This window comes from Ailuropoda melanoleuca, chromosome 11 (assembly GCF_002007445.2).
Source record: "Ailuropoda melanoleuca isolate Jingjing chromosome 11, ASM200744v2, whole genome shotgun sequence".
NCBI lineage: Eukaryota > Metazoa > Chordata > Mammalia > Carnivora > Ursidae > Ailuropoda > Ailuropoda melanoleuca.
In genome coordinates this window covers 76,777,650-76,799,120 of record NC_048228.1, presented here as the reverse complement: position 1 = coordinate 76,799,120, position 21,471 = coordinate 76,777,650, and the positions used below count along the sequence as shown (strand labels likewise).

Below are 21,471 nucleotides of genomic sequence, written 5' to 3'. Positions count from 1 at the left end.
GGAGGGTTGTGGGCGTTGGGGCAAGGTGTTTGTGCGAGTGTGTTGGTGTGTACAGGTGTGTGTGTCGGGTATGCATGTATGTATGCTGGTGTGTACACACACGTGTGTTGGTATGCACACGTGTACTGAGGGGTGAAGGGGGTACAGACGCACAGCATCTTTCACTCCCTGCATCACCTCAGTTCATCCTCCTGGGGACGGGAACATGCCATGTGAGCTCCTACAACCAATAAACCTAAGCTTTGCTTGTTTCTTGGCTTTTAAGTTGTAGAGTCCACTTCTTCTATTCTGAAAGACCCCTGAAGTCCCTCTCAGAAACTTTATAAGATTAGGTTTTAATAACAAAATTTTTACCTAGAGTTAAAAGCCCGCCATGAGTGGACCAGCGATGGTTTTTCTAGAGCATTAATAAGAACATCGGGCTCCAGACAATCCCAATAAAGCCCTTTTGCACCCAAGATAATGACGTAACAGGTAATACCTGGAGGAAAGCTCAGTGCCTTCCCCAAGAGGAAAAAAGACTTGTTTTAGCCTCAGAGAGAAGATTGGCAGTAATTAGGCGAAACCATCGGACTGTGTGTGGCCCACCTCAGCGATGCCTCCGTCTCTGTCACGTCAGGGGCGCCATTCCCCACGCAACCAGATGTGTCAGCTCTCATTTTAAGCATGAATCTTACTCTCTGTTTATTCATTTCTTCTACTCAGCTGTGCAAAGGACTCTAGTCACGTTTTTAAAGCCATCCTTATTCAGAGTATTGTATTTTTTCCCCCGAAGTGGTGACTAGTGCTGTACCGTTTCTGAAAGTAGTGCTGGCAGTTCTGATATGGAAGCCTTCCAACGGGCTGTTTAAGAGCTATGCTTAATTCAGAAGTTACTGAAACCTAGGAAGATTCAGTTTTGGTAGAATGGCTACAAGCAAAGAGTAATCCAGCTACTTAGCTAATTATCATCTTGTCTACTCTGGACCTTTCTGCACTGTCTGTCTTGTAAACCTACAAGGTTTCGTTTGTTTGTTTTTTGTTTTGTCTCTTATCAAAGTCTCTCAGTAGCCACATATTTCTATTAGTGAAATGGCAAAACTCATTTCTGAAGGGCCCAGCAGAAATAAACCATCGGTGTAGCCTACCGTCCCAGGACAAAAGCCAGGTTAAGGAAGATCTTAGAATCTTTCCGTCTGTCTTTTCTCTTTGCATAAGCAAATGTCTACTCATCTATCTGAAGAACAAATCTGTAGCACACCATCAACAGAAAGAGTGTTCTCTGGTAGGATTGTTATGTTCCTAACATGTTGGAGTGCCACAAAATACCATTCCCCCTTTGTGGCATGAATGGATTAAACTCAGAATGTTGCACCACGGAGATAGCCTTGCAATATATTGTACGTGGTGGTTTGGGGGGGGGGCGCATCCCAGTGGCGTATGCAGTGGTCAATTCAGGAATTATCTGTGGAAATTCTGTGACAGGAGAGATACCAGAAGGAACAGAACAAGCTGAAAGAAGAGTGGGAAAAGGCCCAGAAGGAGGTGGAAGAGGAGGAACGCAGATACTATGAGGAGGTAGGGAATTCCCAAGAAGGGATTTGACTTGTAGTTTTGATTCCTCAAAGTTTATCAGCGCTTTTTTGGTCTGTGGTAGATGTGTGCACGTGGCCATGCCTCATTCTCCTTACTCACATCAGAGCCTGTTAACTTCTTCAAAGAGCCATACCCTGCAGGCTCTAAAATACCACAGTTCCCCTGAATTTAGTTTGTAGTAACGGCATGTTGAGTCATGGGTCAAGGGAGACAATATAATTTTATCTCTTCTCTAGCCAGAGTCAGATTCTTGATTTGCCTTAGAGAGATGACACAAAAGTATCTACTTATTTGTGTGTTTGCTTGAGGAAAGCATATTTGGTAGTAGTGAATTGATTCTGTGATAATTTTGATAATGAGGCTAAGTGAATCCTTATCAACTACATTCACTATATGGTACTAAAGAGATTTGGAGGGAGGGGAATTTGGTTTTGTTTGTCTCATTTTTTTTTAGATGAACAGATCAGACCACATTAGAGAATTAGAAGGGAGCTACATTTAATGTATATTATCTAAAATGTGTTTATGATTAATTTTGTTGTGAATTTATCTTCAATAATTTTTGTGCCTCATCTGATCCTTAGAAGCATTTCTAATTAGGCTTCTTGAATCAGACTAAGTAATTTGCAAAGACTTTGTTTTTCCAAATTAAATGCTAATTTCTAAATCATTGCCCATAGAAAGTGTTGTCTGATTTACATGCTTTTAGAAAATAATTTATTTGATGCCCTGCTTGTTTGCACATAATCTGATGGGGGTTTTTCAAGTTCCTTGATGAAATTTTTCTCTTGACAAATGTGATTTTATTTTCTTTTGTCCCTTTCACTAATGACTGTCCTTCCCTTTAGGAGCGCAAAATAATTGAAGACACCGTGGTTCCATTTACTCTTTCTTCAAGTTCTGCAGACCAGCTGTCTACATCCCCCTCTGTGACTGAAAGCAGTGGGAAGGTGGTGAGACCATAGATTAAAAGCAACTTGTGAAATAAACCTAAATAGAAGTACGAAACAACAAGGCCAAGTTTTGCCCCAGTTTAAATCCAGGACTATTTCCCTAGAATCACATCAGCTACCACGTGGCCATTGTATGCCGTGGTGCTGTCACTACCATGGTCAGACTCTGTCATTTCTGGGGGGGAGGGGGGAATGAAATCATTTCTGGGACCAGATCTGCTCCTACAGGCTGGCAACCAAAGTCTCTCTGCACTGGCTGGAGAGATCCTGATAAGTGGAGCCATTTGCTGGAATGTTCTTCTGATTGCCCATCATTCACTCATTCAACAGACATGTATTCCTCTCCTCCACACCATATGTTCCTTTGCACTGGATGGTAGCCAGCAATATACTCCCCACCAACCTCCATGAAAGTTGCTTCTAACCCACTCTTAAAATCCCACATGAAATTTATGTGTGTCTTCAAGGGCTGGAGAGAGCACAGAAAGGGTGGTCTACCTCCCTATCCCCCAAATAAGGTTGTGGAGATAGTGATCAAAAGTCATACCAAGACTTGAATAGTCTGTAATCTGCATTAAAAAAAAAAAAAAACTGATGGGCCACAAGCACCGTTTCTCTTAACTGACCAGTCCTATGACTTTGTTTTGTTTTGAAAGGTGGGTTTTCTGACCAATTCTGTTTCATGATAACTTTCAAGAAAGATCCAGATTACACATTTATTTCAAATCAATGGAAACCAGTTGCTATTCAGTTACTTTGGACAACTGTTCTTTAAATTGTAGGCAATGTGATTTAAAAAAATGTTTCAAATATCCCATGGCCAGAGATGAGTGTTGTCCAGTGTGTTTAAAAATTATATTCAGGGGAGCCTAGGTGGCTTAGTCAGTTAAGCTTCTGACTCTTGGTTTCAGCTTAAGTCATGATCTCATGGGTCATGGGATGTCAAGCCCCAAGCTGGGCTCTGCCCTCAGCAGGGAGTCTGCTTGAGATTCTCTCTCTCCCTCTCCCTCTGCCTCACCCCCCCCACACACACACACATGCGTGAACCCACATGAGGTCCCTCTCTCTCTCAATAAATAAATAATATTCAATATGATCCTTGTTTTCTCAATTAGAATAAGATGGACCTGGAAAACTGTCGAGAGGAAGAACAGGAAACAAGACAGAAGAAACCACTCCAGGGGGACAACAACGATTTAATGCTTAAGCCTAGGGAAAATCATCCACTAGAGGAAATGGGCAGGTATGAACTGTATAAGGCTGTCCTTCTGAACGTGCAAAGCCAGACTCTGCCTGTTCACTCCCCAGAAAGGGTACCTATTTCTAATGCAAATCATATTCAGCTTTGAAATTATCATTCCAGTAATACATTGCATATTGCTTAAACACATTGTAATATCTCTGAAGTCAGTCTTTATGCTATTGAATATAAATCGCCTTATTTTTAAATAGGTGAAATCTTTTTTAAGTAAGGGGAGATAGTATAAATCATCCAAGGAGCACATTGTCACTTCAAAGCCCCAAATCTAACTATCGTTCACCTGAAGTGGCTAATGTGTCTGGAGGGATAGAGGTTGAAATCAGGTCCTGGGGTCCTCCCCACTGTGGGCTGACTGTGGACCTGGACTTTACCATCAGTGTTCTCTGAGAGGTGAGAAGCTGCATGTATTCCGGGTGACAATATTATAAAGGATAACTAACAAATTGGCTGTGGGTATTCACCCCACCCCATGGGTTCCAGCATGTTCCATGGGAGATCCAAACAGGGTACCCAGGAACGCCTGGATCATTCAGAGCTAGCTCAAACTGGAGCAGAATCTGGATGTAGCTCTCGGGTGTAGTGGGTTGATTGATGCCACCCTGAGCCTAACCTAGAAGGGACCCACAGAATCCCAGGAAGCTGGCAGTACCCTGCCACCAGCAAGTTCTTTATGAGACATGTTTGCTTCTGGGGCCCTGAGATAATAGAGAGATCTTGGCAAGTGTGCAATCATGTGCACACACATGCACATACACACGTGTACAGAGATACACACATGTGTATACACACACTGCATCCTCAGAGAGACCCAAGGACATGAAAGCTAAGTGTTATTTTCAAAAACTGTCCAATTTGAAAGTTTGGCTGGAGGGGGGGCGCCTGGGTGGCTCAGTAGGTTAAGCATCTGCCTTCAGCTTAGGTCATGATCCCGGGGTCCTGGGATCGAGCCCCACATTGGGCTCCCTGCTCAGCACGGAGTCTGCTTCTCCCTCGCCCTCTGCCTGCTGCTCCCCCTGCTTATGCTCTTTCTCGCTCTCAAATAAATGAATGGGATCTTTAAAAAAAAAAAAAAAAAAGACAAGAAAAAAGAAAGTAAGTAAGTAAGTTTGGCTGGGAGCTGAGCCCCTCTACGGGGATCTGCTCTGAGAATTCTCCCGCATCCATCAGCTAAAGACCGGGTAAATTGTGGACATAGGAGCTTCGGGCCCGTGTCCAGAGACTGCAGAGCCTTGGGAATAGCACATCTGTTTTCAGTTAACACTATTAAAAGGAACTTTCCAGTTTCATGAAATGAAAGCCACTAGTCAGGAATATTTGAATGATGCTGCTAGGCATATTATACGTGAATTTTCACTGCTTGTCCAGACAGTCCCTGTTATCTCCAGAAACTTTGTTTCCCCAAAAAACTTTTTTAAACCTCCTCCATCTCCTTCCTTTGCACCCAGAAGCTACTGCAGGGCCAGTGAATTCACATGGGCTGCCAAAATCCTGGGTGGCCCAAGTGATTTCTGCAATAAGTCCTCTCTTGTGAAAATCTGGGAGATTCCACTTCTCTCTGGTATCACTTGAAATTATCCGAACAAAAAGCTTTATGGACAGGGAGGTGGGGAAGATGTCAGAACTGATGTTTTCTCTCAAGCTTATTAAATTGATGGATAATGAAAATGTGCAGGACTTTCCAGTTCTTTGAATCTGGTTTAAAATGAAAAGAATAAATAAACATGTAGTTAGTCCCATTTTTTTCTGCATATTGTAACTGGGTATTTCCATGCCCTAAGGGATGGGATAAGTTTAGTTCAGTCGCTTTCCTCTCTGTTCTGAAATATACTTGTTTATCTCAACAGCCTAACTCAAGGGGCCTCAGCTCATTCTAAGAATCCTGTATCAAAAGGAGTCCATCAAGACCATCAGCTGGATACAGAAACTGGGGCCCCACACTGTGGGATGAACTCACAGCTAGCTCAGGGTAAGAATGGGTGTTTAAACCCAATAATTAAATTATTATAAGACCCCTAACACACATGGTTCAGACAGGTGTAAGCTCTACTGGCTGCGAGCTTCTCTTGTAGCTTATGCTGAACAGCACAGTGAATAGACTCCCACCACTGTGGGCCCACAGTCTATATGAACTCGTGGTGAGACTGCAGTGGGCATTAGTGCTTTCAAGAAAGATGACATACAAAGCACTAGGGTGATGTTACTGCACACTGAATTTATGTTCTTTATTCTATCCTTGGCCTCAGATGCATCCCAGAATCAGCAGGTATCAAACCCATCAATGCACATTTTAGAAGATGTGAAGCCAAAAACCCTCCCTTTGGATAAAAGCATGAACCATCAGATCGAGTCTCCGAGTGAAAGACGGAAGTGAGTAGCCAAATAAGCTGCATGTGGAATTCTTTTGGGTTTTTTTTTTTTTAATTTATTGACTAAGAATGGGAAGAAAGAGTGTGAGATGGCAAGATGTCAGCAGTCTTTTGTGCTTCTCTCCATTGACTCTGAGTGATCAGATAATAAGTATTTATGGATGTTTGAGACAGTCTTCCTGGCAAGTAAAGATGCTCTCTGATTTTTATCAGTTTGTAAGAGCAAAGTAATGTTTTTAACCTACAAATCTAAACATTGGGAAGAATTTGCAGGCGTGTTGTATAAGTGATTTATTTAAGTAAGTTAAATTGTCTCAGAGTCTGTTGACAAATGTTCTTTCAAGGAAAAAAATGTTTTCTCTTATTTACATGCTCTCCCATTAAATAACTACCCCAGGCTATATTCTCATTTTGTAAAAACCGTATTATTTTACAAGAAGAATGGTTCCCATCATTTTTGAAGCATTTCAATATATAATAGGCACTGTGTTGAAGGGTTTATATATCTCTCCCCTTTTTTATATACATTAATTTACTGAACTCTTCCAGTAACTTTACTGGGTTACTGTTTCCATTTTAAGGATGAGGACATTGAGGCTCAGGGAAATTAAATAACTTATCCAAAGTACTTGACTGGTTAAGTGGTGGAAGAAGTCCAAATGAACCAATAGTTCCATGATAAGATCATATTTGGGCCAGAGATTCCTGTAATCAGTTTTTAAAATATATAACATTCATGATGCATTAACCAATCATTCTACCTAAAGCCAGATGACCTGGATTTAAACTTTGACTCTGCCACTTGCCTACATAGGACTTTGAGCAAGTTACTGAATCTTTCTCTTCCTCAGTTTCCTCATGTGTAAAATGGGAATAATATTACTACGTACCTCATAGGGTTTTGTGCCTGGCAAATGATAGATGCCATAAATGTCAGTGGTGGTGCTAATAATGCCAAATGATGGTGATGATGATGGTGGGGATGGTGGTGTTGATAGTGATGGTGGTGTTGGTGGCAGTGGTGCTGATGGTGGTGATGATGGTGGTGGTGGTGTTGATGGTGGTGGTGGTGTTGATGATGGTGATGATGGTGATGGTGGCAATGATGGTGACGATGATGGTGATGGTGACGATGGTGATGATGGTGGTGACGGTGGTGATGATGGTTATGATGATGGTGATGTTGATGGTGATGGTGATGATGATTTGTTTTATAAGTTCATCTTTTTACCTTGTTTATCATGCTACAATTTTTTTCTCAATGTAGTGTTTGAACCATTTCCCCTTTTCTCTTACATGTATCCTATTTTATTACTGTCTGTCCTGATGACACTCAAAATCAATAGAAGGTAAAATCACATAGAAGTAATCATTATTGCTCTTGATTACTGCTCAGGTTTTCAACCTTTTTTAAGGCAATGTACTTATACTTTAGGGTATTACATGAAAATCTGATACTCCAGAGGAGACAAGCTCTGCCTGAGGAGGGAGGTTTGAGTGGGCAGGGGCTCAGGGAGTTTTTCTGAAAGCAGTTCAAAGACAGATGGACTGTTGCTCTGTTCACTTCTGTGTTGGCATTTCTCTTTTCCTCCTTCTTTTCTGTGTTCTGTCCCTTTTTTCACAAATGAAATGAACCCTTAAAAGCAAGAGCCCAGAGAAGGCTCATGTGCCACCACAGAGCAGGGCTTAATCGCAGGCAAAGCTCATGTGACACCAAGAGCACCTGTCAAACCGTTGTGGTAGCTTCTGGCTGGGGACCATTCTGCTATGTGGATGTCATGACCTATGTCATGACCTAGCAGTTATTAAATGTTTTGAACATCACCCCTAATCACATATACCCATGATGAACTTATTGGTAGGGGTAGAAGCCACCTCGCTGAAAAAAATACCTCCATTAAGCTCTGCCCTTTAGCTCTGGGCTCCTTTAAGAGCTTTCCTATATCCCTACTCTTCTCTCCTCTCCCACCCAGTTCATGATTTTTATATCTAACCCAGCATGCAATGTTAACTAGCAAAGTACCTGGCAAAAAAAATAAAGATTAGAAAGATATTTTGTCTTTCCTGTCCAACCATGCCAGCCTAGTTTTGATATTATGCAGATAATGCATGTACAGTCTTTGCTAGATGCAATGACTATTTTTTTGTCCTTCATAAAAAATTACCACTAGGACATTCTGTTGTTTTTTATTTGGTTGTCAAGGGAGTGGTTTTTTTTGTCTTATTTTGTTTTAATCCAAAATGTCTCTTCTTGTGGGATGGGCTTCTCTTTATTTCTCTTAATCTTTGGCTCCTTTACCGTGTTACAGGAAAAGCCCTCGAGAGAATTTCCAGGCTGGGCACTTGTCCCCCTGTTCTCCCACCCCTCCCGGCCAATCACCAAACAGGTACAAGAGGCTAGAAAGCCTTTCTGCGGCTGCTTGGCTTCACCTAGCACCTGCTGAGCATGACTTCAACCAAAGTAGTGCCTGCCAGCTGATTTGGAGAGATTTATTCATCTACCTCTCTTCACACACACACACACACACACACACACACACACAGAGAGGCAGGAGGAAAGAACACATCCCCCATCCGCCTGCAGATTTTCTTAGCCCGTGATAGAAAAAGCCAAGTGTATGATGTTGGCACGGCTGTGGCCATGGGGCTTTAATTACATTGTGCAGAACCCAGAATCTAATAATAAAATCCACCAGACAATTGCTGGGCTCCTTAGCCGGCGTCTTTCCCTCCAAGTTCGCCTGGGCCTTCTGGGCAGGGTCTGCTGATGGCTCCTACAGGGAACCAGGCGGGGGCTAGCAACGAAACTTCATCCTTCCCTTTCACCCACTCAAGGTCTGTCATGATTGCTTCTGGACCTTAATTGGGCCCCATGATATTCTTAAAAGCTGCCTGAGTTCCCATTCACTGGAGGGGCAAAAGGAGTGAGAACTCAGAGGTTTTCTTTGATTTAGAAATTTCATTTTACTACCAGATAAGAGGGAAATCCTAATAAATAGAGTTTGCTTGGAGCAACTCTTCCTCTTTTCTCTTGTCTTCCTTTCTGTTTCTTCAGTTCCTCTTACTCTGTTGGCTTTTGAATGATATTGCATATTTTAAAACTTGTTGCGTATTTCCAAGAGCTTTCCAGACAGTAGGCGTCATTGTGATCTGATCTCAGTTGTGGGAAAGCTGCCTTAGAGGAGACCGTCTAGTGTTCTCACCCGGTGTCCGTCTTCGGGCTCCGGTTCTATTCTGGTAGTGGGCCCTGTAGTAGGGCCTGCAGGGGTACAGAGATGGGGGAGACGCAGCCCATGCCCTCCAGGCGCTTACAACTCAGGGAGACGGCAAGATTATGGAGCTCTGGAGTGTTTGCCCTGGAAGAGGTGGTAGGTAGAGACCAGCTAATCCAATCCTCTCATTTTAAAAGTGAAAGGAAAGCGCAAAGTGCGTTCTTTACACCCAATCATAGAACTTGGTGACAGAGCAGGGAGTGGGTCCCATGTCTGCCTGGTACCTAATGAGTTGTATCACAGTTGCCTCTATTTTTCAACAACAACAACAACAACAATTTTTTCTTAATAAGTAAAAAGAAATGCCCTAGTGGACCAATGAACCAGTTATAGAAAATCTTAAAGCAAAAAACTGAAACCTTAGTAAAGCTGAATTAGATTATCTTTTAGGACTTAAAACATATGATAAGTACATTGAATTATTTCACGGCATTTAATCACTCTCTGTGGTTGAAGAGAATAACAGATAACTGAAACACATACACACACCCCAAATTTCATGCCACAGTGGAGGCCTATCATATTTAGTCTAGGGGTTTGCTTGCAACTTGTATCTGATGCTTAATTCCCACCATTATCAGTTCAATAATTGCCATTGCGTTCATGATATAAACACTTTAAAAATCCATGGTTGGTTTTTTGGTGTTTTTTTTTTTTTTTGCATGAGGCTACATGTTAGTGCATTTGACCAACTATTCTAAACGAACATGTTATTACCACGTATATTTTGAAACCTAGGTCTATTAGTGGGAAGAAGCTATGCTCGTCCTGTGGGCTCCCTCTGGGCAAAGGAGCTGCCATGATCATCGAGACCCTCCATCTCTACTTCCACATCCAGTGCTTTAGGGTACGTACGCGCCGCTCTCCTCTCTGAGTGATGTCTTCTAGCATCTTCTAGCCATGGTCTGTGCTGAGAAATTCCCTCCTGAAAATCCTGACGGCCTTGCTTGTGAGGCCAGCCCCTCTAGGTTGTACAGAAGTGTTCACAGAGCCCGTCCTTCAAGATGCAACTCTCCGCTCACACGTCCCTCTGGGATTTGTGCAGTGTGTCTGGAATATAGCGTCTTTGCTGCTCCTGACACTCTGTGATTTCACATCAAAGGTTTTTGTCTTTGACTGAATGGAAGATTTTCTGTCAATTAAGTGGTTAGTAGCTAGTTGCAAAATTGTGGGTCTCTGAATGAATATGTACGTAATCATGGATTGAGTATCGCTCCCTCTTAAAAGCTGCCTTGCCCCCAGACTAAGTCAGTTGCCTGTGTTACAGTCCTTAGAGAGCCTTTCGTGGTCCTTATCGCTCGCTTGTTTCATTGTTTAATTATCATCTTCTAGAATAGTCTGTCGCCTCCATAAGGGCGTGGCCAGATCTGTCCAGCTCATCGGGTTTCCTTTGAACCTAGCACAGATGGTGTCAGTAGTTTTCGATGAATGAATTGACCAATAAACTGGAAAAGAGGAGGCCTAGGTCCTAGTCCCACATCTCCTGCTAATAAGGAGGGGAGCTAACCACTTCTAGCTCACTTATATAAAATTTATAAGTTGGACTATGTCGGCATTTCTTTTTTTTTTACTCATGGACATAATTCAAGTTAATATCTAATGTTGAAGCTAAGCCCTCAAACTCTGAATGAGAGTCATTTCTTTCTCTTCATTAAGCTAACGTGCTTTCTTTTCTGCTCTCGAATTTTGTTCTGTTTCTTGGTCAGTAGCTTCTTCAGCTATCAAGTAAACTTGCATGGGTTTAAAATAACTCCCACTTTACGTATAAGCTACGAGAAAGTACGTGAAGTTCCAAAATTACTAATTTAATAATATCAGTAGTTACTGGAAAGCAAAGCTTATGGGCAAAACACAATAGGGATACTTAATTAGACTCAGTTTATCAATATTCTCATTGTAGAATGAAGCTAGACAATGCATAGCCTAAAGTGTCTAAGAGTGTTTTGAGGCTCAAAGAATATACCTTTTAAACTCTCCTGGCAATGCCAAGATAACGTGTTCCAACACTATAGTTTGTTCTCAGAGACTTGCCCTGAACTTGAAATAATCCAGATGGCAAAGAGTCTTTGCAGTTTCTCAAGGGAGAGGAGACTTACCTTCTTAGCTGTCAGGGCCTTTATTCTCTCTAGTGATTCACTTCCTAGAGCTGATCTGACACTTTAAGGCACATCGCCTCTTAGATTCATCCCCTAGCCTGTTAGTCAATGGAGCTTATAACACAATTTGGATGAAGCCTTCCTCTACCCCCTGGTGACCCCAGAGCATGAATCTGGGGCTGGCCCTCTTCTCCTGAGCTGGGTCCTAACCCCCACCCCCAAAAGGCTGGCCTCCCAACCAACCCCCGTGGCCACCTTCTCTGCTACAGCCAGTGGGGGGAGTCGCACAGCCTCCTCCTGCACTCAGGCTGACTTTGCTGAGACGTGTTCTGTTCCTGGTGGATTTGTTACTCTGGGTGTCAGTGGTTTCTGTGTGGAAATGTAGGTTAGAATAGCTATTTCCTAGTAATTCTGATCTGGTCAAACTCGCCAACAATTCTGGAACGCATTTAAAGATTATTCACGTGCAAGTTTCAAATGATAATCCATTGGCCATGTGTTTATTTAAAGCCACGAGGATGTCATCTGTTCGAAATGGTAGTTCTGTCTTGATTGAGATGTTCCATCTTGATTTGGGATCAATCCGACACCATCTACTAGCTTTACAACCCTGGACAAGTCATTGAGCCTCTGAACCAGTGTCCTTCTTTGTAAAATGCAAGGAATTGGGATAAAATGCTAAAAGTTGCTGTGAGTCCACTCTCGGTACAACATCTAACACATAGTAGATGCTCAACAAATGTGGAGGTTGTAGAAGTGATCTTTGTGTATTTGTGTGAACCGTAACTAAGCATTATAAAGAAGTGATTCCTTGTGCCCCTTATAACTTCTGTTCTTTCTGCCCTACAGTGTGGAATTTGTAAAGGACAGCTTGGAGATGCAGTGAGTGGGACGGATGTTAGGATTCGAAATGGTCTTCTAAACTGTAATGATTGCTACATGCGATCCAGAAGTAAGTACCGGGGGGCAGGGACAAGATATCCTGAGATGAGTGAGTGTGATCACATGCCTTTTCCAGGACCCAATTTAGAAATTCAGCTATTCCTCTTCAATGATTGACACGCCTACTCTAAGGGTAAGATTTATTAGCATTTAGGTAAAAGAAACGATAATGAAATAACCCCTATTTACCACTTGTTTCTTACTGGAAGTTACTGTTGCTGTGTGGCGAAATTCTTTTTATCCAGAAAAATTCTTTTTATCCATTAATACACCAGGGAGGTAAAAACTGTAGACCAAGTTTGACACATTGCTTGAGCTCACCATAGAGATTTGGTGAGCGAGAAGGAGGATAGAAGGTCTGTGAAACACTGTCCGTTTGTGGAGGCATTTCTTTAGAAGACCAGCGCCCCCTGGGATGGTCTCAGTGTGAAGAATGGCTCTCCAGGGTTCATCAGAGCAAGCACCATCTCCTCAATGTCCACATGCCCTACAGTCAGGAGTTTAGTGACACGGTCTGCTTTTGTTCCCAACTAACCTGAAAGTTCCTTCAGAGCCAAGATGAGGGGTTCTACTTCTCTGGGAATCCCTGCCCCACACTCCTCCAAAAGTACATAAACAAAACTTAACAATGCGCTGCCCTGAAGCCCTCTGATCTTCAGCTGGGTCTCTTACCATTGAAGGTTCGTGTTGGTTTTGAGGGCACTAGGGGGCGCTGTTGCCCAGCTGCTGTTTGGAAGATCTGCAAATAGCCAGTGGCTCACCTCTGAATCCTCCCTACGTCCTAAGTACAGTCTTTCTGGTGGGCAGCCTAGACAGCAGGGGACTTATAGCAAATTCATCAGTCAGAAATTCTTCCTTTAAAAACAATGGAAGTGAAGAAATGGGGTTTGAAATTCAGGAATTTTTTATTTCTCAAAGTAAGTGGAGCATCTTTAGTCTTTCTTGCATGGGTCTCTAACTCTGCAAGACTAAAGAGTGAAATTGAAATTAAGTTGTTTTATTGCTATAGGTTTAGTCAATTCAGAGAAGTACATGCCTCTTTTAATAAAATAATGGGAAATAAGAATTAGATCAAACCCAGGGGATTTTGATCTACGACAGACATTTGACTTAAAGTCAAAACAGTTCCAACTTTGAGCTGCTGCCCTCAAAACTGAACTATTTAGACTTCATATTATTATATATTATATTGATATTAATTTTATATAATATAATATTTTTATAGCATAATATTTATATAGCATAAAATACTGATATCAATTTTATGCTATGTATTATACATATAAAATATGGTATAAATAGTTAAAAAAAGCTAAAATGAGCAACAAAAAATAGTATACCATATATACTCTGTAAGTATATATACGTCTATAATATATAGTAATTAAATATATTTATTTAAACTGGATTTCCATTTGTTTATTTTTATGCATTACAACGGGAAACTAAGCCCTTTTCTCACAGATTCCAAAGTGATTTTAACTATCATCTTGTACAAATTGCACTTTTTCTCAACCTCAGTGAAACCACATGAATGTAAATCATGGAACCAGAAGAGGGCGCTGTTAGGTTGAAGGACTGTTGAGCCAGATGTGAAAAGTACTGGAAATCTGAATTTCTTTCATAATTTAAAGTGCTTGAAGGATATAAGCAGAGAACAAACGTGAACCCACCTCTGGGTGACAGTGACCTGTTTTCATCCAGATTTTTATTTTAATTGAAAGAGTGGGTGATTCATTGTCATTTCTTTTGGAAACTAGCTTTTTGGATCTAGGCCAGCAGTTTTTCTCTTGTGTATACAAATAAAAAGGGCTTTAACTGCTTTTAATTCCAAATCTAAAGACAAGAACCATGGATTTATAATCATCTATAAGAGGTTATAAATTTTAATAGTCTCATAAGATAAAAAATAAGAAAGTGATTTGGAGATAGACTAAAATGATTTTTTGTTTATTTTTATTTTATATAAAATATTTTACAAGGATTTTTTTTTTGATACTAAGAAGAAAGCAAGAAGGCTTATCACTTCTCTGCCTAGATGACTTCTGTAGACATTCAAAGGAATAAGTAAAAAACATTATAAATTGTGTAAGGTTAGAAAATTGGGTTGTTTAGAAAGATACCAAATTAAAAGTGAAAGTCTCCAAAATTAACCACTGTAATCACTTTCTAGTTATTTCTTAGAAGGGCAGAATGTATGTTCATATCTGTACACACACGCACACACGCACATATGTGTGTGTGTGATGCATCTACCTACCTATTTGCTATTTTTTATTTCACGAAGGTAATCACATAGTCAGTGTTCTGTACTTTTTGTTGCTCTTGTGTTTAACTTAATGATATATTATAGTAATTTTTTCTTTTTTTGGCAATTTTCTCATATAACATATTCTTTCTCCTCATTCTTTTGAATGCCTTTTTAATACCTGAATACAATCCCATTGTGTGGACTTACCATAATTTCAAACTAATTCTCTGTGCATGGGCACTTTGGTTGTTTCCAGTGTTTTAATATGTTTTTGTAAAGGCCCCAGTGAACATCCACGTACCGGTGTCTTCGTGAACAGTTGAAAGCATCTCTGTAGGGCAGATTCTGAGCAGTGGGACTGCTGAGTTAACAGTCATGTGCTTTTAAAATTTTCAGACAACTTGTCTAATTATCTTCTAGAAAAGTGCACTCTCCCTGCAAAGTGCATAAGAGAGCCTCTTTCTCTCTCCATGCCTGTGTCAGTTCTGGATAGCATCAGACTTTTTAAATTTCCACTGTGTTGCATGGGGAAGGGAAAATCTCATTGCTTTGATCTGTATGTCTTTAAGTGAGTCTGAACATCTTTTCATATGTTTAATGAACATTTCTATTTCTTTTTTGCTATAAAAAATTTATCTTCTCTATCCTTTGCCCATGATTCTATCAATACTTAATTTGTAGGAGTTCTTTGTAAATTAAAGACATTTTCCCTTTATTTTCTATTTGCTGCTTTATTGCAATTGTCCTTGGTCTTTCTACTTTGTGAACTTTTTTTCGTAGAAAAGATTTTCATGTAAGATAATTAAACATACCTTTTTTTTTTTTTCCTTTTTGGATTCTGGGTTTTTTGTACTGCTTAGAAAAACTTCACTACTCCAAGGATTTAGCTGAGATTTCTCCTAGAATTATTCTTTATTTTCTTTTTCAAATGTAACTATGTGATCTTCAGAAATATATTTTGGGATAAGAAATGAGATAGATGTCCAGCCTTCTTTTTTTTTTTTTTTTTTGGCCAATTAGCAATTGTGCAAATATAACTTAAGTATCCCTTTTTTTCTCATTAATTTGAAATGCCAGCTTTCTCATAAACTAAGTTCCCGTATTTGAATCTATTTCTGGATGTTTTGTTATGTCTTATTAACCTATTTATTCTCTAGTATTGAATAGTTTTTATCATTATAGCTTCTTAATAAGTTTTAATATTGAGTAATAATAACCACTTTCTTTCCGATTGTTTTTTCCAATTTTTCCTAATTCTTCTTTCATGTTTATTTTTTCAGATAAATGTTAACATTATGTTGGGCTAAACTTTACTTAACACATGACAGGGACAATGACCAGTATTTCTGAGAATAGTGCTTATTTCTTTCTTGGTGTCAGAAGAAAAAAATATATAGCTTAAGAATGAATCAGTGGAGGGGATAACAGTTGGCTCGAGAAGTACAAATACACTTGAATTGGTTGAGTATATCCCAGATGCAATTTTTTAAAAAGTCAGAATGGAAAAAAATGGCTAAAAAATCATTTTTCTCTCTTTATTTGATTTTGATCTGAATTGAGAAGAGGGGGGATGGGTAGATGGGAGGGATGGTTTACATCATAGGCATTCTAAGTGAAACAAAATAATTTCATTGTGTGGAATAATAAAGCCTGAATATGTAATCCTATTTTCTTCAAGTAACTAGTCACATTTAAATGAAATTTTTCTCTTGGAGGGGAGAAATAGCATAACAGCATATTAAAATGCAATTCCTAAAAGCAATGTAAACAGTTTTTAAGTTCATATGTAAATGGGAATGGAAGTACAAAGCAAATCACCTGCCACAAACGGAGCCCTCACGTGGCCAACTCGTGCCATTTGTGCTTGGGTGTTGGGTGACTGGGTCTCTGTGTCTGTTCCATCATCCATTCTGGGGAAGTGCATTTAACGCAAAATCCCCAGGGTCTTTTCCAGCGTTGCGATTGCCTCATTACAACTCTAGTGCCTCCAGTGAAGGAGAAACTTTGTGAAGGTTTCAGCAGGAAATATGGAACCAAAACCATCCTTCTAGATGGAGTTGCCAGATAAAATACAAGATGCCACATTAAAATGTTTCTGCCCTATTAAATTTGAATTTCAGATAAGCAATAATCTTTTTTTTAATATGTGTATGCCCCAAATATTGCATGGTCAGGATTTAGCACAAGTATATCTCAAATATCCCATGGGATATACTTATACTAAAAAAAATTGTTGTTGTTGTTTACCTGAAACTCAGATTTTATTGAATGTTCTGTATTTTTATTTACTAAAGCTAGCATCCTTTTCGTATGAGTTCATATGTAAATCATATGTCACATTCCTCCCGTTGCAATGTATTTATTCTTAGAGAGACCAAAACCAGAGAAGACAGATTGTTTTCTTGCTTATTCACCCCCAGAAGACAAGGTAGAAAATTTAACGAAGATCATTTGGTTTAAGGGTAAAATCCAGAGGATTTCAACCAAACTTGACGAGGCAGATGGATCCCCAGGGCTCCTTGTTACGTTCTGGGATGGGACTCAGGGGTGCACTTATAACAAGCTCCAGGTGATGCCCATACTGCTCTTCCCTGGGCCACACTTTGAGCAGCAGAGGGGGACAAATTCCCCCTCTAAGAGAGAAGAGATTTGGGCACAGGTCATTACTGATGTGTAAATGCTCTGAGGCAAGAGGTGTAGAGTCCTTTAACCAAATGTTACCCCGTGTTCTTTGTCACAGGTGCTGGCCAGCCCACAACATTGTGACGTGGTTGTCAAGCTTCCAGATCACTCACCATTTCTTTCTTGAGGGTGTCCCCTGGCGACCGTTTAACCAAATCCCAAGTGCAGGGGCTTCTTGGCATTTATCTAATTTCAGAAAGGCTGTTCTAAAAGATGCTGTCTGTTCTTCTGTAGCATAGCATTGGTGTTCTTCCCGGTTTTCGTTTCGGTTTTGATTTTTGTTTGGTTTGGTTTTGCATTTGCATTTGCACAGTACATACAAAAGAATACGGAAGTGTCGTGATCCTGTAGTTCACAAAAAGGTCTCAGCGTGGCCAACAGGCTTACGGTTCCAAATGTGTTATTCCCTTCTCTGCGAGTCCATGAAATGAATGATGCAATAAACCTGTTTTGTTTTAGTATTTCTAGGAATTAAACACTTCATGTTTACAGAATTGAGCTGCAGATAGTGCAAGACATGCCAATTTGAGATATGTGGTCTTCTAAGACAGAAGCCTACGATTCCTGCATTTCAGAAACTAAAAATCACATCATCAAGCTCTGAGCTATGACTTGTTTTTAACGCAGAGACGCTAGTCTGTAAATATATACTGTAATCCCAAGACATTTGTTACTTACCTTTGGAGGTAGAAGTCATACCGATAAATTATTACACCGTTAGGATTAGATTTTGTGTGCTTTGGAAGTTCTGTCATTCATAGAGGCTGGTCCATCAAATAAAGCGAAGCCTTGCAGTATCAGCTAGACTTACACTGGGGGACGTTGCCCAAGGGTAGGAAGAAACTGTAGGGAAATATTTCAGTCATCGTCTCCAAAGTTATTACCAAAATCTGGGAGGAAGTTTAATCTCCAGAAGAGCAGTGGGTCAGTGATAGCCGTGAGGGCTTTGTGGCTTGCTTCTCGTCAGGCTGTAGATTGGATAAGAGACTCTGTACGAGGCCTATGGAAGCTTTCATCAAGATCAGTCCATCATGAGGTGTGACCAGGGCTCACCCTCGCCTGCAAGTTCTCCTTGAGGGCCCGAAGCACAGGTGCCTAAAGTAAAGCATTAAGACCCTTCTCCTAGAATCCAATGACGTAGGTCGTGATGAGCCACTGATGTGCGATCAGCAAGAACCTCCAGCTCACACGCGCCCGGCCACTGCAGTGGACACCTGCTGTCTCCCATTCTCCTGTGTCACCAACTCTCTGCACGGTCGACACTTCTGGACCTTGCTCATGGAGAAGTTGAGAGAGGAGCTCTGGTGGAGAGCTGGTTTATTGTCTGTCCTGTGTGATGAGTTTCCGCTGGCCAAGAAAGGACTCAAGTTACTAAAAAATACCACGTTTTAGATCTCCAGGCTGTTTTCTTGAAGACTGGGGAAAGGGGAACTATTTATTCTGCCTTAAAATGATGGCAAATAAGTGAAGATGACATTTCGTGAATGTAGACTATGGATATACTCCTAATAGGTTAATGTAGTCACAAAAGGAGATCAAGTAGATGTTTTTCTGTTTATGTAAGCAATAATTTTTTTCCGTGTCTTATTGAGTATGGCTAGCAATTATTTATTTACATGCTAGACTGTTCTCTGCATGCGGGTTCCATGTAAGTGCAGAAATTTCCTCAGCCACTGGAGGTATTTTGACCATTTTGTCATTTGGATGAGCTGTTGTTAGATTGAAATTTACACATCACTTCATTAAAAAATTGTGCCTTAGAAAATGCGAAGCTGTTGCACATAGTCAGTGATGAATTATGGATGCAGTACGTTGAAGAGAGACGAAGTCACTTCCAAGTCACCAAGACTTCTCATGGAGTGTTTGCTGTTTTACAGGAAAAAAAAAAAATCAAAAAAAAAAAAAAGAAAGAAAGAAAAATAGAAAAAAATTAAAAAAGTAAAAAGTTTTGAAAGTGTACAGATTAAGTTCAATATTTTGATTAACCACCTGCATGTTTTATTAAATATTTTGATAATGTGGATGTTTACACTTTGCATGATATTAGCAGAGTACTTTCCCACAAATAATGCACAAAACATGTACAATATGATGATTCATAACCGATTTTTCTAGAATACTTTTTACGTGTGGAACTCCATCTGTTATGGAAGGATTATATGAATATTGCACATTCTCTTCTGGTTTCACAAACCCATTTATACATATTTCTTAGTGAGACTCATTGTACATGTATTGAAGCCTGAATCGAGTCAAGAAAAATAAAGCCCCATTCTCCAACTGCGAAATGTGCTTTCCCATAATGAACAATAGTCACCAGCACAGAATAATCTCCAACATTTTCTAAATTCTAATTGCCAACTGTTTCTATTTATATTTGATTTATATTTCATTTGGAGTCTGTTACATGGCAGCTCGGGCCGCCTAGATCTTGTTTTTTCCAAGGCAGCATAATGAGTATGATCTATTTCTTTTCAAATAATCTTTGAGATCCCAGGGAAAAAAAATGCTCTGCTCTGTGGAGCTACGATGGAAATGCGTTTGTTTAAAAAACAGATGAGGCAAGTGAGTGATTTATTGTTCCTGAGGAAATATACCTGATTTTTCCCCCCTCGTACTCCAAAAGCTAGTCCTTTCTCTTTCTTAAGAAAAAATGGGTAACTCTTTGTTTTTCACTAGCAAACTTTCATGCCATTTCCTCATTCTTTCTATGTAGTGTTATTAATGCAATACGTATTATAGTTATCTATACACAGTGTAAGACTTAACAAACTGAAATGATCCACCTCATATGTGAGTCCGTCCAAAAGATGTTACTGTTCTGGGTGGGCCAATGTTCTATATCAGTTATACTAACCTTCATTTAAAATATTTATTCTAAAATGCCTCTGAGAAATAGTAAAAAAAAAAAAAAATTACAAGTTGGTCTAAAATGCAACAGCTTTTATAGTAAATGTACATTTATAAATAAAATACTCAAATCAACTCTGTATTCCATTAATTGGGGGGGCAGGGTGGAGGGGTCAGCTTGCTTACTTGGGGAGGAGAGAATCAAGCTCTCTTGTAGCTTTCGGGGTTACGTAATCAGATGATGGCAATGAAGCGTATTTGCATACGCATCTTAATGCATTTTTGAAGTCAACTATTTAAGGCAAATCAAACTTAGCAGCTGGTTGTAGGAGTCACTGAGGAATTGCCTTCCACTGAAGGATTCAAACTCCTTGAAATGAGATACACGATCACCAGGAGAGACCCTGCAAATGCCAATGGAAATTGTCTGAAACACCCAAATGCTGGTGCATTTCCAGCACTGGCCAGAGAGAACCAAGCCAAGCCCTTGAAGTCACTAGATTCTGCCACTGTCCTTAGTGCTTCTCCAATGTTCCCTCTCACTGTATATGTATAGTCATTTCACTGAGGGCTTTTTTCCCCATTGTTGAACCAGGAAATATGCTACAACACAGAGGCTTCCTGCTGATGCTGTGAACTTTCCAAAATACACATATTCCTTGCCTGGCCCTTTGTCCCAGATTTGTAAGTGATGGTGGTAATAGCAGGCAAATTCTGTGAAAGCTCCCATCGCTCTAAGATGCGGTGTTCTGATTGCCACCACAATTTGTATTCTGATTCTTTTTTCTATATGTAAGATTTTATTTATTTATTTGACAGAGGGAGCACAAGCAGGGAGAGCAGCAGAGGCAGAGGGAGAAGCAGACTCCCCACTGAACAGGGAGCCCAATGTGGGGCTCGATCCCAGCACCCTGGGATCATGACTCGAGCTGAAGGCAGACGCTCAACCAACTGAGCCACCCAGGCGCCCCCTGATTCTTTTTGCCAAGTGTGGTAGGCAGCTGGTAGTTGCTACAGTTTCCATAGATAAGTGACTTCTTTCCCTACTTAAGAGAGTTTGAGTAGCTATCAGAGGGGTGGCATATATCCATCCTTACTTATATGAGAGTCCGTTCAACTACAGTGCATTTCAGAACAAAGAGAAGATTGTAATCACAGCATGTGCTCTCTAGAGAACGTCTTTACCGAAAGAGTAACATTCTACCTCAGATAGCTGAACTAGC

The 21,471-nt window shown here is 40.4% G+C and overlaps 1 protein-coding gene across 9 annotated transcripts in view; it reads left to right on the top strand.

Annotated features, from left to right (window-relative positions):
* LIMCH1 (LIM and calponin homology domains 1) overlaps window positions 1–20,396 on the top strand; it is a 98,015-nt gene extending 77,619 nt beyond the window's left edge. For 5 of the 9 annotated variants that reach the window (XM_034671889.1, XM_034671888.1, XM_034671887.1 and 2 more), the window contains 9 exons: window positions 1,465–1,557; window positions 2,424–2,528; window positions 3,644–3,771; window positions 5,634–5,755; window positions 6,033–6,156; window positions 8,465–8,542; window positions 10,166–10,274; window positions 12,373–12,475; window positions 17,457–20,394. In XM_034671889.1, the coding sequence (XP_034527780.1) occupies window positions 1,465–1,557; window positions 2,424–2,528; window positions 3,644–3,771; window positions 5,634–5,755; window positions 6,033–6,156; window positions 8,465–8,542; window positions 10,166–10,274; window positions 12,373–12,475; window positions 17,457–17,482 (888 nt within the window). In that variant the 3' untranslated portion in view covers window positions 17,483–20,394. Of the gene's footprint in view, window positions 1–1,464; window positions 1,558–2,423; window positions 2,529–3,643; window positions 3,772–5,633; window positions 5,756–6,032; window positions 6,157–8,464; window positions 8,543–10,165; window positions 10,275–12,372; window positions 12,476–17,456 lie in introns of all 9 variants that reach the window. The other 4 variants (XM_034671892.1, XM_034671890.1, XM_034671891.1 and 1 more) reach the window with 2 other exon arrangements.
* The last annotated feature ends 1,075 nt before the right edge of the window (window positions 20,397–21,471 follow it).